The 18,153-nt window shown below is 33.8% G+C and overlaps 3 protein-coding genes across 3 annotated transcripts; 2 read left to right on the top strand and 1 right to left on the bottom strand.

The window, feature by feature from the left end:
• The first annotated feature begins 6,136 nt into the window (after positions 1-6,136).
• Positions 6,137-8,371, top strand: LOC106763495 (protein TRANSPARENT TESTA 1-like). Its single transcript, XM_014647680.2, has 3 exons — positions 6,137-6,202; positions 7,011-7,346; positions 7,917-8,371. The coding sequence occupies exons 1-3, from the start codon at positions 6,137-6,139 to the stop codon at positions 8,304-8,306; spliced, it is 792 nt and encodes a 263-aa protein (XP_014503166.1). The 3' UTR covers positions 8,307-8,371.
• Positions 8,372-10,596: 2,225 nt separating this feature from the next.
• LOC106764725 (7-deoxyloganetin glucosyltransferase-like) lies at positions 10,597-12,424 on the top strand. The gene is made up of 2 exons (XM_014649077.2): positions 10,597-11,262; positions 11,412-12,424. The coding sequence occupies exons 1-2, from the start codon at positions 10,755-10,757 to the stop codon at positions 12,350-12,352; spliced, it is 1,449 nt and encodes a 482-aa protein (XP_014504563.1). The 5' UTR covers positions 10,597-10,754; the 3' UTR covers positions 12,353-12,424.
• A 1,979-nt stretch (positions 12,425-14,403) lies between these two features.
• LOC106763494 (rust resistance kinase Lr10-like) lies at positions 14,404-15,600 on the bottom strand. Its single transcript, XM_022782194.1, has one exon. The coding sequence runs from the start codon at positions 15,598-15,600 to the stop codon at positions 14,404-14,406; it is 1,197 nt and encodes a 398-aa protein (XP_022637915.1).
• Between the last annotated feature and the right edge of the window lie 2,553 nt (positions 15,601-18,153).

The following is an 18,153-nucleotide window of genomic DNA, read 5'->3' as shown; positions in this document are numbered from 1 at the left end:
AAGACTGCAACCCAATTCGTTTGTATTCTGTATTCAATTGCGTATAGCAAACAAACATCTACAGGAGTACGCTTAGTGATGTTGTATCTTCCGGGCAATAAGATATGTCCAATGATAAATGCCACAACTTTTTCTTCAATATCAAGCCACTTGAATAAGAACCCTTTTTCCTTTATATACCTTCCTCGGTATCTCATGAAACTCTTGAACATTTCTGTTTTTCGTATTGTTTTGTATCTTGGGCAGTCAAACTTATGAGATAGTTCACCTTCATTTTTCAATCCTGTAAATTTCCACCAGATGTCATCATCAATAGTGATGTCTACGACTTTTACCCGAGAATGAATGTTTCCATTTACTTCTTTGACAGTTCTGCATCAGCTGCATAACATGTAAAACAATTAAGTTTTGGTTGCTGGTACCCACTTAATTTTGGGTCCTTGATTGTCAGTTCTTGTCACATGTTCCTTTGGTATCCATACACATAATCCTTGAGGAACAGCAACATGCCTATAGTAACAATTTCTAACAGTGTGACCAACACATCTGTAGTAAAAACATGCATTTCTAGCAGGTTTCCTTAAATCATTAAGCTTTCTAGCACTGGTTCTATTAGAGTAACCTTTAAATCCAATTCCCTGCCTATTATTATTTCTGCTAGAGGAATTTAATACAGCACCTAGATTGTCACTAGCTTGAGAAAACTTAGCTAGCTTGCTAGTTAAGTAATTAATCTTCTCAACATGCATAGGACAATTTTTCACACTCTTTTTCCACAGTAACAGTTTTAATTTCAACATTCTTAGCATATGATAAGGCTATTTCCCATTCCTTTTCTAATCTTTCATTTTCAGTAAAAAGGTTATTAATTCTATACTCATAATCTCTTTTCTCAGAGTTCAGTCGATTAACCTTGTATTCCAGTCGCATTGCTTTAGCATGTAGTTCCCTGAATGTTTCAATCAGCTGCTGATATTTCTCTTCTATAGGCAGCTTCTCAAATTCTTCATCGCTATCATAGTCAATTTTTGCAGTTCCAGCCATGTGACATATATTGGATCTTTCCTCTTGATCAGCTTCCTCATCACTTGAGCTTTCAGATTCAGAATTCTCCCAAGCAATGTAGGCTCCTTTCTTCTTCATGTTTCTGCTTTGAGGAAATCTTTTCTTCCCTTTCTGCTTCGGCTGTAACTCAAGGCATTCAGGCTTGATGTGGCCTTCTTTTCCATATTCATAGCACTGGATAGTGTTTGTGCTAAAGCTTTTCTTCTTGCTTTGACCTGCATGGTTAGACAGTTGACTATCATTTTGCATAAGTCGACTAAATTTTCTTACCATCAAGGTCATCAATTCTTTGTCGTCCATCTCTGTTTCTGTGATGTTCTTGCTTGAAGCTTTCAGAGCAATGGACTTCTTTTCTTCAATCTCCTCTTCATCCTTCAGTCTACCAAGTTCTAACTCATGTTCACCTAGCTTGCCAAATAAGGTAGCCATATTCATAGTTGTAAGATCTTTGGATTCAAAGATTGCAGTGACTTTTGGTTACCAGTTCCTGTTCAGACTTTTCAAAATCTTGATGTTGATCTCTTCTTTATCAAAGGCTTTGCCAAGAGCCATCAGGTAGTTTACAATATGAGTGAATCGTTTCTGGACATCATAGATGTTCTCACCAGCTTTCATCCTGAACAACTCATATTCTTGAATCAATGAATTCTTCCTCTCTCTCTTGACTTCATTTGTACCTTCATGTGTTACCTCTAGAACATCCAACGTCTCCTTAGCAGACTTGCACTGGGATATCCTGAAAAATTCATCAATAGTTAGCGCTGAGGCATTAATATTCCTAGCTTTAACATCATACTGAGCTTTCCTATTCTCATCTACAGTCCACTCAGTAAAAGGTTTCAAAACAGTTTTACTATCAACAGTTTTTGTAGGTACAAATGGACCATTTAGAGTTGTATCCAAGATTCCTCTATCTTGCAATTCAAGGAAGATTTGCATGCAAATTTTCCAAAAAGGATAATTTTCACCAGCAAACAAAGGTGGTCTGTTTGTTGAAGCACCTTTACCAAAAGTTTGAAAATTTGAAGTCATCCCCAGGTTTTAGAGTCGAATAGAATTAAGACAGAGTCAACTAAATTTTCAAATATCTTATGAAAACCAGCTCTGGTGCCAATTGTTAGGAAACAGGTTGGCTTCGTTTTACACCAAGAGGGGGGGGTGAATTGGTGTTAGTTCAAATTTAAAATCTTTTCGCAATCTTGGTATGAAAATTCAAAGCTTTTGATCTTTCCTTGAAATGCAACTTATTGAAAAATGTAATGCAGCAGAAAAACGTAGTTGACTGCTAAACAGGTATAGTGGACTGAATTTAAAGAGTGTAGGGATAGAGAAAATCAAACACTGATTTTTATACTGGTTCGGCCAACAATGCCTACATCCAGTGTCCTTCCAACCTTGGAAGCAAATGCACTATAATGGTTGCGGTTTTTACAACAAGGAATTTATAGAAGCACCACGCAAAAATATAAATCTCCTCTCTAACCCAAAACCAAATATAGCTCCACAGAAAAACCAGAATTGTAGCAAGAATCCCCTCTCCTATAATCTACACCCACGTTGAACAATCCTCAACTGTCACCAGCACTCTTCACAGGATGTCAAGCCTATCACACCATGCTTCACAGGTTGCCAAGCCTATCACAACACACTTCACAGGTTGTCAAGCCTTCAGTCAAATGCAACAATCTTCACAAGATGTCAAGCCTTCAAGATCAAACCAGAAGCACCTTCTTTGTGCAGATGTTGATCAAACAGTAAGCGCAAATGACTCCTTAATCTGAATCTCTCTCAAGAAAGATCACCACCGTCTTCTTGGAGAATTCTTGGAGCTTCTGAAACTTAGAGCTTTCTCTGAAACAGGACAATGAAAATGTTAAATCACAAAAGTCTTCGAACAAATCGTGTTCTGTTTCTATTTATAGTTTTCCTNTNAGTCTCAGTCNAATAGCNTACTAATACAGTCGACTGTATTAAATCAGTTATAACAGACACTCAACACACAGGCTCCTNAGTCAANAAAATCAATGCACATTTATGACAGTTGACCCAGTTAGTTAATCCTAACTAACTTTTGAAAATATAGTCGTTGGAGCAAGTAGGCAAAACAGAATTCCAAATATAACAGTAATACAGTCGAATAAGTGATTCACACTGTCGACTGACACATGAAAAAACACTTTGAAATTCTTTTCATCTCAAAATTTCATCAAGTACACATGCACAAAATCTGTACAAAGATTTTAGCTTAGGCGACTCCATTACCAGTGTAGTTGACTGAACTGGACCTTTGTCACAACAAATATATGTTCATAAAAGTACTTGTGAGCTTTTCTTCAGAAATGTGTAAAAGTAATCAAAATCATTTTAACACACATTTCAATACAAGCATGTTCCAAACATATAACACATAGTCAATCATAGAAACATCCATGCAAAATAACAAAACATGTTCAATAAAGATATTGTTCAAAACAGTATAGCATATCAAATGAACATGTATCACTAGAACATATGTATTGTTATTAAGCAGTGTGTTGTCATCATCAAAAACCAGTTTGATATAAAGTTTGTGTTGTCAACAATCTCAACACATAGATCACCTCCTCTTCTTGGTCTTTAATCATAATCAACCTGTCATCTGCATTGATGATTACTTTAGCCGCCTTCATGAAAGGCCTTCCAAAAATGATTGGGATCTTGTAATCCTCCTTCATCTCCATGACCACAAAGTCAACTAGGAATTTAAGTTGTCCTATGTGCATCACAACATCCTCCACCACACCGTAAGGTTTCTTTGGTGATCCATCCGCCATTATCAAGGATATCTTTGTTGGCTTCAATCTAAGACCACCAATCCTTTTCAACATAGATAAGGGCATCATATTAATGCTCGACCCTAAATCAAGTAAGGCTTTTCCTATCTTCACACCTTCAATTATGGAAGGAACTATGAAACCCCTTGGATCTTTCACTTTAGGAGGATGTGCTTTCTCAAACAAGTCACTGCAACTTCCCTGTTCATCATTAGTTTCCTCATCAAAATCTATCTTTTCACCGAGGTAATGCTATATACGCCTAACATAGATAGGAATTTGCTGAAGTGCTTCAGTCAACGGTATAGTAATCTCCAATTGATTGAAGATTTCTCTAAAGTGTTTACATATTCTCTCTACTCTCTCACGCCCCTTTGGGTAAGGAAGAATTCTCTCATCTTTTTCACTTTTCTCCTCTTTTTCAGTTTTTTTTCTCTCCCCTCTTCTCTTCTTCTTTTTCTAACTCCCCCTCACATATTTTCTCTTCTTCTCTTACTAACTCAACACTCTCTTTTTTCTCCTCTGCTCTCTCCTCAACACTTACTACAGCCTTACAATCTTCTTTAGGGTTAACTTCAATATTAGCCCCAAATTGATTATTTTCTTTATCTTCCAGCCTTTTAGCTAACTGACTGATCTGCATCTCTAAATTTTTGAAGTTAGCTTTATTGCTCTTCATGTTGGATTCATGTGCCTTCATAAACTGTTGAAATTCTTCTTCCAGCCTGTTATTCCTGTCATTCAAAGCAGATACTTGTTCCCATAGTGGTGATGGCTGCTACTGTGGTCTATTAAACTGACCTCTTGCTTCTCCAGATTGTCTAGTCTGACCTTGACCCACGCTTGGGTAAGGTTTCCACCCTTGGTTGTAATTACCTTGACGGAATTAGAATTGATTGCCCATGTACTTGACTTCTTCTTGGGCCTCCTCTGGATAAGCACATTAACCATTGATATGATCACCACCACAATGATCATAGATTTGTTGTTGCACCTGTGAAACATTCTTCAGCTCCTTAGGCAACTGTGCAAGAGTCTTTGTCAAATTCTCCAATTATTGAGTTATCAACTTGTTCTGTGCAAGCAATGCATCTTGAGTTGGCAATTGAAGAACCCCTTTTAGTTGAAGCAAGATGCCTCTTTCACTATGCATCTCATTATCATTAGCAGTCATGTTCTCTATCAAATCATAGGCTTCATCTGCAGTCTTGTGCTTAATGTTACCTCCAGTTGAGGTGTCTAGCATAAGCTTTGTTTGGGTACTAAGACCTCCAAGGAATGACAAGACTACTAATGTATCATCAAAACCGTGCATAGGTGTCTTTCTCAGCAGGCTTTTATATATTTCCCACGCCTGACCAAGGGTTTCTTCCATGCCTTTCCTGAAAGCAGAAATTTCTTGTTTACCTTTTCTGATTTTAGACTATGAGAAATATTTGTTCATAATAACTATTACATGACAGGTATTGAATACTTTGTAAAAGTCAAGCTGCATACCGAATACAAAGGAGTGCACCCCAAAGAAGTAAGTCCAAATTATTTACATGTCAGACATTGACAGTTGAACACCGAGTACCGTGTCCCTCCAATCGCACATTAGTTACCATTTGTTGATAGATGCGCTCATTACTGGAGCTAGTATCGCATACCAAAACCTATTCCTACTTGCTAAAGACATCAACACACTACATATACCTTAGACCAATCCTCGTAGTTAAAATGACCATTGGACCAATGAGCAAATGAATCCATAATCGAAGCCTATCCAAATAAGGACCCATGATTAGTAAAATATTTCTATAAATATTATTTAATCGAACTTTAATGTCACTTTTTACATTAATTATATTTTCACTAAAATAATTATGGACTAAAACAGTTATTTAAACATTAAATAATCTTTTACAAACATATCACTTATTCTAAATAGAACAAGTATTGAGAAGAAGAAAAAATTAAAAACAAGTAATAAATTCTCATAATAATAATAACAAAAAGCTCTTTAATTCTCAATTTATGTGTATTGAAGGTGTCTTCAATATATAGTATATAGTGTTCGTGGACGCATCCATGTTTTCTTATATATATATATATATCTCGCTCCCCATTTCTCATAATTTAATTTTTTTGAGAAACAAAATCTTTAACCTTTTAAGTTCACTGTCACAATGCAAGGAGGTGTAGCAAAATCTTTCGGAATCTTTTAAATTGAAATCATAAAAGAGAATATTATATTTGGTAAGTAGTTAAGCTAGGACATGGAGCAAGAGACGCAAGTTTTAGACAGAGGGAATACTGTCCCCACAAATTTTGAAGATTATAGAGTACTACTATATGTAGTTTGTACTATAATATTGCTAATTTTGTTGATTTACTATGCTGCATTATTAAGTCATTAAATTATTGTCCTTCAGAAACTCGAATGCAAAACAAACTTTGAGAACTTATAATTCTGAGATATTATTCAAGAGTAGTTGTAATCATAAATATATAGCAGTGTCAAAAGTATTATATTTTGTGTGAATCCTTTCTAATACCCAAATTGTTAAATATGAATTACAAAATACAAATGCAGAGTTAATAAGAAATACTATTGTGTAGCATTAACCTGATTAGTGAGAATTTTACAGTTGTATAACAAAATAAATCTCCTTAAAAAGTTTGGTTAGTTTTAATTAAGTATCTTTTGGATTGTGGTGCGTGTCTGACAGAGCAAAATGGGTTTCCCTATATTTGAAACCCACTGCTTGCAGTTCTTTCTACGTTTAGGGAGCATGGGCCACAGAATTTAAGATATATCCTAATCAAGCTTAAATTAGACAAAGTGGACTTGCAGGAGAAAATAATAACACTCCACAACAAAGGGTATTTTCATATTCAACTGTAATATTCTCTGGCCACCTATCACACAGTTTCTTTCACTCTTCTTCTTTTCCAAGTTTCACTACATGCCAATCTATTTAATGTGGCTCCAGTCCTTATTAAACTCCTCAAATTTGATAAAATCTAACTTGGCCCTCATTAATTTTTATTACATAATAAAGAGTACCATTGACCCCTGGAATATATATATATAATCTACATGTTATGTAGCTATTATACCCTGCCTCATTCACTTGTAAATCATATCAGTATAGTTTCCTTCTTTACCTTAACATGAATCAAAACCAGCTTCAGCCTCTGCCTTTGCTTAGTAGCTTCCTAGGTTCATCTCCCGAAGAAGCTTTGCTACCAAACCAAAATCCTAAACTACATCATGGTCAAGTTGAGGATGTCACTGTAGCCTTACACATAGGCCTACCCAACAATTCAAGTGGTGGTTCCACCAATGATCATGGACTTGTGAATGCCACAACTCATGCTCCTACCAACTACTGGATACCAACTCAAGAACAAATCCTCATTGGGTTTAGCCATTTCTCTTGTCCCGTCTGCGGCAAAACCTTCAATCGCCACAACAATCTTCAGGTACTGTTATTTCTTATCTGTTTCAAATATGGAAAAACTTTTTTTAACAACTTTTTGACAACGCATACGTAGATTGTTTTGTTTTAAACATAAATTCAAATAGACCAATAAAATGATGACACATGTCCTGTTATCAAAAAAGTTGTCAAAAAATGTTTTCAAAATATCATTGTCCTTCAAATATATGGAGATTTTTGCATGGTACTCTTCATGTGAAACCTTCGACAGTGTTAACATGGTATAGTGCTGTTTCTGAATGAACTGTGTATTCTAAGCGTAGCGTGTGAAATGGAATAAACCTTCGCTTTAGTCATATCATAGCACATGGCTTTGGCCAAACCTTCAAATAAGGTTTCCAATTTTAGAAAATGTCTCATGTTTTTCTGTTTTCCACTTGCTAAGGTTTGAAGGGAATGATGACATGTTTTAGTGAAAGTTGATGCTGCTCATACTAACTTTTAGTTAAAAGTTAAGATCTTTAGTTCTTACTTTTGAAGATTTTATGGGAAACAATAAAAGAGCATAAGAGAAGAATAGAAAAGAAAGGATTTTAAGAATGTTATAATGCAGATGCATATGTGGGGGCACGGGTCACAGTATCGGAGAGGAGCGGACTCGCTTAAGCGAACCCACCCACGACCGTTGTTGGACATTCCCTGCTACTGTTGCTCGAGAGGGTGCAAGAACAACATCGAGCACCCACGTGCGAAGCCTCTGAAGGACTTTCGCACGCTTCAGACGCACTTCAAGAGGAAGCATGGCTCGAAACCCTTCACGTGCCGCAAGTGCGCGAAGCCTTTGGCCGTGAAAGGTGACTGGCGAACCCACGAGAAAAACTGCGGCAAACGCTGGCTCTGCATTTGTGGCTCCGACTTCAAACATAAGAGGTCCCTCAAAGACCACATGAAGGCCTTTGGCTTTGGTCACACCCCTTTCACTTCTTCTTCTGATGCCATGTAGTTAATAACCATGCACGTTATTACAATCACTGTTAAGGCTTATCTATGTTGTTAGCAATTAAATGTCGTTTCGTAGGTTATTTACTACACATGCGATTCATTCCTTCCCTGCTTCTGCATTTTCTGCTTCAATATATCTAACTCATTTCTTCTGTCTGTTAATTAAGACGTTGCTTAAGCAATGAACAATTCCTGAAATCTCAAATTGAAATAAATTGCTTAGGCATAAATTTTAACCCAATTTGGCTAGGATTTGTTTATTTATTTTTATTTAACGGCTCAATTTACCTATAACTGAATTTAGTTGGATCGTAAGTTAATTAAAAATTACAGTAATTTCAAATCTTACAAAATAAAATACCTAAATATAACATTTTCAATATCTGTTAGTTCATATAATTATCTAGAAATAGTACTTGTGACACAAACAATAACTCTCAAAATATCTAAATGTCAAAATAATATAATAAATATGTTGTACAATCTCAAAATACTATAATTTGTTGCTCTAGTTCGTTCGAACTTTTTGCTTTATTCTTGATTTTATTTTCAATCTCTCGATCGAATAATAATAACTTACCAATAAGAATTTTACCTTGGATAAAGAAAAAGATGAAATGATAGCAACATATTAGAAAAAAACTTCAATACTATATGACAAATTAAGGAATAAACAATGAAGACTAAGTAAAAGGAAGTTATGTTTCCTAATATTTGGATTCAAGTCTTGAGCTTTGTATTTAGAGTTGAAAAAAGGGTTTAGTTTTGATAGGTCACTCCGTAAAACTCCACCTTAGAAAGCTGGGCTTAAAAATTTGCAGTTGGGTTCTTTGGTCTTGCACCTTCCGTTTTTCTTCCTGCACTGCATAAAACGTAATAACCCAATTTTACCCTCATTAAAATTATAATAAAATTCTCCCAGCTTCTCTTCTCTGCTGGGAAGCAGCACAAACCCCTTCACCTCCCTCCCTCCATTCTCCCTTCACATTAGGGTTTAAATCTTGTATATTGAAAATTATAAGTTGATACATTACTATTGGAAGAAACAGTTTATGTGTTCCGGATTTAATATATATTCTGAGATGTATTTTTAAATTTAGAAATACTTTTGAAATATATATTTCAAACATTTTTTAATGTATTCTGGAATACATATTTTAAAAGGTATTTCCGGAATTGCATTTTAGAATATAAATTTTTTTTTTTAAAATATATTTTGGATTGTGTTATCCGAAAGATATTTTCAAACTGCAAAATACCTTCTGAAAAAATATATTCTGAAACGTATGTTTTAAATTGATTTTGAAATATTCATTTTGGAATGTGTTTTTAAATCAAATAATTTTTAAAATTCAAAATTCGTTTTAAAAAAAGGGTGTGGCGTAATTTTATCTTTTTATTATAATTTTAATGAAGGATAACTTAGGAGGTTTTATGAAGACGTAGGAAGAAGAAAAAAGAGGTACAGGAAGAAACATTTGGTTCTTTGTGCTCAACCTCAACCTGTATAGGCTAACAATCCAAAGAGGCCGAGGTTGGTCGAGTAGTTGAGCTGGTAGGCTAGTTCTGTAATGTTTCGTCATGGGTAATTACTATTTGCATCTGTGATTTCTTCCTACATTTTCATACGGTTGTTAAAAATTTGAATATTTTTGGATCTAAAAACATATCTTATTTCGAAATGTATTCTTAGTAATATAATTTGAAAATGTATTCAAATTATATAAATCAAAATATATTTTTAAATCTAAAAATATATTTTAGATTTTAAAAATATATTTTAGATTTTTGGATTATCCTAAAAATATATTTTAGATTTTACATTTCAAAATTCTTTTTTAAATTACACAACCATAGTATAAATTAGTTGGTTCAAAGCCAATCAAGGAAAAAAGGTGTTTCTCATTCTCGTTGAGCTTAGGCTGTATTTGCTGTCTCGAAGGAGATTGCAACAAATCAGTGCTGCTTCCTTCACTGTGCATAACTTTCACTCTATCGGTAACTAATTAATGAAGAGATTTTTTATTAAAATGAAAACGAATCCAAATTGTACCACAAGAACAAGTTTATTTATCATCAATTGTGGGCACGAGGAGAAACGTGAACATATTATAATGGCTGAAGACGACAAACTCTTAACTTATAAATAGCTATCTAAAGTCAAACTTGGCAAAATTTAATTCAACAAAAGATAGTGATTTTGATTTATAAACAACTCATTATTTTAAATAACGTAACAAAATTTATCAACCTTTTAAGCTGTCCCTTGTTTCTTTCATTTGTTTTCTTTTACTTTACAAGTCAAAGATTATCTTTCAATGTCCACCAGAGCAAGTGCGTAATAATTTTCTTCGCCCTTTTCCTTTGAAAATTAGCCTTTGATAGCAGAGTCCGTGGAAGTGTTGTTGCAAGCACTTGTATGTTCTTTCCCTAGGAAGAGAGATCAAACATGGCTTCTTCAGCCACAATCAAGAAGCCCCATGCCGTGTGCGTACCACACCCAACACAAGGCCACATAAACCCAATGCTAAAACTAGCAAAACTCCTTCACTTCAAAGGCTTTCACATCACCTTTGTCAACACTGAGTATACCCACAAGCGCCTTCTCAAATCCAGAGGTCCTGATTCTCTCAAGGGTCTCTCTTCATTTCGCTTTGAAACCATTCCTGATGGTCTACCAGAGCCAGCTGTGGATGCCACACAAGATATACCTTCCCTGTGTGACTCCACCAGAAGAACTTGCCTGCCTCACTTGAATAACCTTCTCGCTAAAATCAATAGTTCAGATGTCCCTCCAGTGACATGCATACTTGCTGATGGTGTCATGAGCTTCACTCTTGATGCTGCTGAACAATTGGGTGTCCCACTGGCGCTGTTTTGGACCCCTAGTGCATGTGGGTTCATGTGTTATGTGCAATTTCAACAACTCATTCAAAAGGGAATAATACCTCTCAAAGGTAATTCAATTAGTTTGATTTGTCACTGTTACAAACAGTTTGGTACTTTGGAACATGAGAATTTACCATATACACATGACTTTTTTTATGTTTGGTGATATAGTTTGTATGAGTTTAATTTATTGAATCCTTATTCGTACGACTTGTAGATTCAAGTTCGATCACGAATGGGTATTTGGAGACTACGATCGATTGGATACCGGGAATCAAGGAAATTCGATTGAGAGATTTTCCCAGTTTCATTAGGACCACAGATTCAGAGGATTTTATGATTGAGTTCCTACAGTGGGAGTGCGGGAGGGCTCGAGAAGCTTCTGCAATCATTCTGAACACGTTTGATGCTATGGAGCATGATGTTTTGGAAGCATTATCGTCTATTTTGCCCCCTGTTTATTCCATAGGTCCTTTGAATTTACTTGTGAAGGATATTGATGATGAAGACTTGAATGCAATTAGGTCCAATCTTTGGAAGGAGGAGTTTGAGTGTGTGGAGTGGCTCGACACCAGAGAGCCCAACAGTGTTGTTTACGTAAATTTTGGGAGCATCACGGTTATGACAAGTGAACAGCTAAATGAATTTGCATGGGGACTTGCTAACAGCAACAAGAGCTTTTTGTGGGTGATAAGACCCGATGTTGTGGGGGGTGAAAACGTTGTTCTGCCTCCAGAGTTTGTGGAACAAACCAAAGACAGAGGACTGTTGTCTAGTTGGTGCCCCCAAGAGCAAGTGTTGGCTCACCCAGCTGTTGGGGGATTTTTGACACACAGTGGTTGGAATTCAACTTTGGAAAGTGTGTGTGGAGGTGTGCCAATGATATGTTGGCCTTTCTTTGCTGAGCAACAAACCAATTGCAGGTTCAGCTGCAGAGAGTGGGGGATTGGGTTGGAGATTGAAGATGTTAAGAGAGACAAAATAGAGAGCCTTGTAAAGGAGTTGATGGATGGTACAAAGGGTAGAGAGATGAAGGAGAAAGCTATGCAATGGAAGGATTTGGCTGTAAGTGCTACTTCTGGTCCTTATGGATCTTCATTTCTTAATTTAGAGAATATGATTCGAGAAGTTCTTGTGAGAGGAAATGTTAAAAACTAGTGTAAGAAGATTTTGAATATTAACTTACTCCTTCACCACACGACTATATCTATTTACCATTATGTTTAACAATGTCTAGTTTCCCATCTACTCCTTTCACTTTTCTTGGTTCCTCCTTTGTATTTTCCTTGTATTATTGTTTTCTTGAAGCTTCTCAATTCTGATTTCTGTTTTAAAGTGATTGATTCTTCTACTGTGATTTCCAGTTTTGCTGTTTGGAGTCCATTTGGTTTTTTTTGGTCTCTTATGTATAAAACATATCAATGTATATATGCATACATCTTCATTGCTAACGTTTTTGTCTCTTTTGTTCTAATTCCTTTAAGCATAAACAAAAATATAAATGTTCGATGATCAGCTGCGAAACCGGGTATAATGTCTATCGTGGATGTGTATCGGTTGAATTTGAGTTGGGCAACTTACATTGAAATTTTTAGGGTTAAATATGTTTTCAGTCCCTATACTTTGGAGTGATTTTGGTTTTAGTCTCTCTTTCAAACTAAGGTACAATTTAGTCCTCCAACTTTAGAAAACTCTGGTTTTAGTCCTTTTTACCAATTCTTTTTAACTTTATTTGTTGTTTCAAGCACGTTTCATTATAGCATTTGGATTGTTTACACTGTTTGACACATTTTTGCTTCAATATTAACTGAGAAACGCGTTTGAAACAACAAATAAAGTTAAAAAAATTTGGTAAAAATGACTAAAACCAGAATTTTCTAAAGTTGAAGGACTAAATTGTACCTTAGTTTGAAAGAGAGACTAAAACCAAAATCGCCCCAAAATATAGTGACTAAAAATATATTTAACCCAAATTTTTATGTTCTATTATTAATGCTATTCTTAGTTTATCACCCTAACTATAAACATCTATTTGTCAAGCATGTAAATTTTATACAACTCTTAACAGATGAACACTACAAAGTGAATATAAAAATTATTACAATATATTTGGTGTTGATGTATGTAACAAATTATTTGAAGTTTTTTTTTTTTTTTTCAAACCAACAATACAAAGACAAAGAAACAATCTTCCTTTAGTCAAAAATCTCACTTAAAAGATTAACTAATGCTTCGGTTTCAAGTTTACTGAAACAGTGTTATTAGAATTAATCAAATATGTAAGCAATGGTCTGCTTTTTAGATTCCTTCCTGTTTATATGGAAAATTTATTTTTTAAAGATTTTTGTAAGATAAGAGAGAATAATGCATATAAGTTGTAATATCATTTTAATTATTTATTTATTTAAAATAAAAAACTACAATTTACATTTCAAATACAGTCTTATTGTCTCCTATTTTACAGCGCAAAACGCAAAAATTTATATTTTTTAAAACATTTACTACTATTTAACATTATTCAAAATTATCAATTTTCTACTAGTATTTGGCATCTTAAATAATATCTTCTTATTAATCACAGTAATCATGTATATGCGTAAGTGGGAAATTATGAAATAAATACATAAGTAAATAGAAAAAAATAATGTATATATATTTTGGCCTTGTTTCGTAACAATTTAATTTCGTAAATCTTAACTTCAGCTCCATAAATGATTAGAATATCCAGAAATGATTTATGCAATTAAAAATAACAATTTAAAACCTTTTAATTTCTAAACTCGGTTTAAATAAATCATTTAACCACATCACACTTAACATTCTCACGTCCTTCCTCTTACATCACCAAATAAAGATTTTTTTTTTTTTGGATAAAGTAACTTTTAACTAATAAATATTTTAAAAAGTAAGTGTTGTTTAATGATAACGTTTAATAGTAAATATATTTAAATGATTAATAAGATTAATTCTACATTTGAAAAAAAAAACCCTTTAAATATTATAAAGAAACATAAAAGATTAACTTAAATTTCTAAAACTAAGAGTATTAACGAAATATGAAAAAAGATAACACATTATTAATTTAGACACCATTAGAAATTCATACAAGAGTATGAGTATAATTAATATATAATCCATGAACCACAATTTTAAATTACAAACTTTTCAATAATAATACTTAACTCGTGCAAAATGAGTTATTCCAAAGATTAGTGATTAGGAATTTTTATGTCAACAATCATACTCGAACTATTTGAATCAATCCATGATGTTCTTGGAGAGTTGATTGTACCATCATTTTCTAACATTTCATGAGGATAAAAAGAAGGTTTTGGAGGAATATTAAGACTTTCAACTTTTCCTTTAAGCATCTCTACAACCTTGTTCATTGATGGACGATCACTTGGTTTGAATTGTATACACCAAAGTGCAATTATAAACATTTTTTTCATCAAAATCTTATCCATTTCTGAAGCACCTTCCATGTCAATATCTTTGTCTTCTTTAAGTTGATCATGGATCCAAAAGGGAAAATAATGTTGACTTGAATGTTCTGCATGAGGATTTGAGTTTTTTCTCCTACTCGTCATTTCCATCAAAAGCATTCCAAAACTATAGACATCAGCTTTATGAGAAACTCCACCTATATTTTTGTAAAATAACTCTGGAGCCATGTAGCCCAATGTTCCTCTTATTGCAGTTAAAATAATTGATCCATCTTTTGTAGGATACAACCTTGCAAGTCCAAAATCTGAAACCTTTGGAATAAAATTATCATCTAAAAGAATATTATGAGGCTTGATATCGAAATGTAAAATCTGCACATCACAATCTCGATAAAGATATGCTATCCCATGAGCAATTCCAATAGATATTTCATATATCTTCTCATATCTCAAAGGAACACTTCCTTCTTTAGAGAAAATATATTTATCCAATGATCCATTAGGCATGTATTCATAAATTAAACCACGTTTTTTTCCTTCAACACAATACCCAATAAGACCTACAACATTCACATGATGTATTCTTCCAATGGTAGCTACTTCATTAACAAAGTCTTGTCCACTATCTTTGGATTTGCTCAACATCTTTACTGCAACATCTAACCCACTTCGAAGCTTTCCTTTGTAAACAGAACCAAAACCTCCTTCACCTAACTTCACTTTGAAACCTTTAGTCATTTTCTTCACTTCTTTGTACTCATACCTAATGGGATTTATATTGTTGTCTAACAAAAAGTTCTCAATGTTTTCATACACTGAAAAATGTCTTCTTCGCCATTTATAGAGGAATAGTACTAACAAAAGTGAGAGTCCAAATAAATACCTAACTGCTATGAATATTGGTATAATATCTTGACCTATGAATTCTCCACCATCATAGTCCAAAAGTGATCGTTTCATATTTTTTATTCTATTGCCAAATCCTGTCATAAAGTTTGGTCAAAATGTAGAAGATATGAATGGATCTAATAAATAACTTTTTCCATGGCATAATATATTACGTAAATTAAAAATGGATAAATATATAACTTACCACGTGTGACAATTGCAACATAACCTGCAAAAACAAAAAGAGTGCTTAAATAATACAAAAATATGCATAACATTGAGACAAAAGAACTTAATTAATATTATAAACTTTAGTGATACACATATTCCAAACAATTCATACATTAATAAATATTTATAAATGCTCACATAGTAAGTATAAACAAAATATCAATAAATTATTGCTTCTCAAAAAAATATCAATATTTTGTTTTATATTTTATTTCATATATATATATATACATCATTATATTGACTATAGTTGTCAATATATATATATATATATATATATATATAATAATAATAATAATAATAATAATAATAATAATAATATGTAATAATTATATTTAGAATCAGAAAAATTGATAACATTAACATGTTTTTATAGGACATCGTAGTGAGTAATATTCGTGATTTGAACATTTAATATTCTCAATGAAAATCAAACCTTGAGATAACTTCTTCCTCTATTATAGCGTCTCTTCACATGTTTATATGACACTCTCTACATTATATCATGTTTAGTGTTGAAATTATAAACAATTAAACCATTTTTCTTTTCATTTATTTTTTTATGCTATTTATATTATTTTTGTACGGCTGAATGACTTTCTATGTATGTCTGGTAAAGATTTTATCTGTTATAGCTGAAATTAGCGGTTGAAATTGTCAGGCATGAGTTTTATAAAGATAAAGTTTAAATGCAGGATAAATGTTTTATAAAGTTATAAAGATTTATTATTTATTTAATTAATTTTCTAAAACTTATTTTCTCTAAAATTTATTTTTGTCAATCTCTCTATAATTAGAGAATAATCAACACTCTCCAATGCTGCCACATTACATGGCAAGTTGATGATCAAACTAGAACAAAAAAAAAAGTTGTTATCCTAGTAAGTAGTTCAATTTCTAAAAGAAATTTATCCAGTTTCTTCTTATGTATTTTAAAGGAGATATTAAAGGGGAGACGTTGATCACGTAGGGTTTATTATTTGGACACCAAATCGGTAGATAAATAAAGTTTGTTAATGAAAGTTAATATATATTTCTTTGCACATAGAGTGAGTAAAGTGTATATGATACTAGAATTGTAGAGGTGATTATGGATATAATTTATGTTTAGGAAGCATTGATTATGATTTGGGTGTTAAACTCATTGTTATGTTTCACTACCTTTTAAAAAGTGATGCTCTCAAATATGATATCACTCAGGTAGCCTATTGCTCAAGCAACATTCGCACATGTATTGATTACTTACATTGCTTTTTATTGTTTAATTAATAGGCACCCAAGCAATGAGGTCAACTTAAGAGAAAGCTTCTAGATTGAGCAACAGAGAAGTTGATGAGTCTGACTAGAAAGTTATAGAGACCTTTCAAGGAGACTAACTATAAGCATAAATAGAAGAGAGGTCTTAAATCCTACTTCTTTGTTTTTATTTTTCATTTCCTTATGTTAATTTTTTCTAATTTGACTTGTTAATCATAGTTCACTTGACTTAAGTTGACATGTTGACTCATTGGTTATTTGTTTTGTAGGACAAACTTATGTACAAGGAGGAGGATTGAAACTACTTGGAGTGGAGCAAAACCCGGGCAAATCATGAAAGGTGTATATTTGGAGAAAGAAGAAGCTTGGAGTTAACCTTCTCTTCTAGAAGGTTAAGGGTGTATGAGGAGAGGCTTAGAGAAAAAGTTAGGATTCTCTCCTTTTCAAGATACCTCCTTTAGAGCTAGTTTCTATAAGCATAGTTTGATTTCTTATGTGTACATCCTTTTGCTTTGTATTTTTCACTAGTACAAAAACGTTGTTTAACGTCACCTAGTAGACGTCAGTTTGCTGGTAAGCCGACGTATATGAGTGGACGGTGGCATTATCGTAAATAGCTTGGTAAACTAGACGTCGAATTTAAGGTAAGGCGACGTCTATTATATTGTACACGTCCCCACTGCCGCAAACCGACGTCTAATGGCCTGAGGTAGGTGATAAGACAATCCATTGACGTTGGTGTTAACGGGGGCCGACGTCTACTGGACTGCAATTAATGCTCTTCACCTAATTCCCAGGCGCTTAGACGTCATGTAGTTAAAGGGCGACATCTAAGGTCTGTCTGGAAGGCGGGAAGATAAAAAGTTCTTCAATTTAGATGTCGGTGTAGAGGGGAAGCGACGTCTATGTGCTTGTAATTAATTATGTTCACCAAACTCGAGGGCCCTAGACGTCGGCCAGAGGGGCACCGACGTCTACGTTACTATAGACGTCGACGCCCCAACACAACTGTCGTGAACATCCCTGACAGGAAATCAAACGTCAATCGATTCAGCTTCCTAGACGTCGGCTCCACGAGAAGCCGACGTCTAATGGGTATTCTAAAAGTCAGTTTAAATGTTAACTTGGACGTCATAT

Source organism: Vigna radiata, chromosome 6, assembly GCF_000741045.1.
Source record: "Vigna radiata var. radiata cultivar VC1973A chromosome 6, Vradiata_ver6, whole genome shotgun sequence".
Lineage (NCBI taxonomy): Eukaryota > Viridiplantae > Streptophyta > Magnoliopsida > Fabales > Fabaceae > Vigna > Vigna radiata.
The sequence above is the reverse complement of the archived record's forward strand: the minus strand, read 5'-3'. Positions and strand labels throughout refer to the sequence as shown.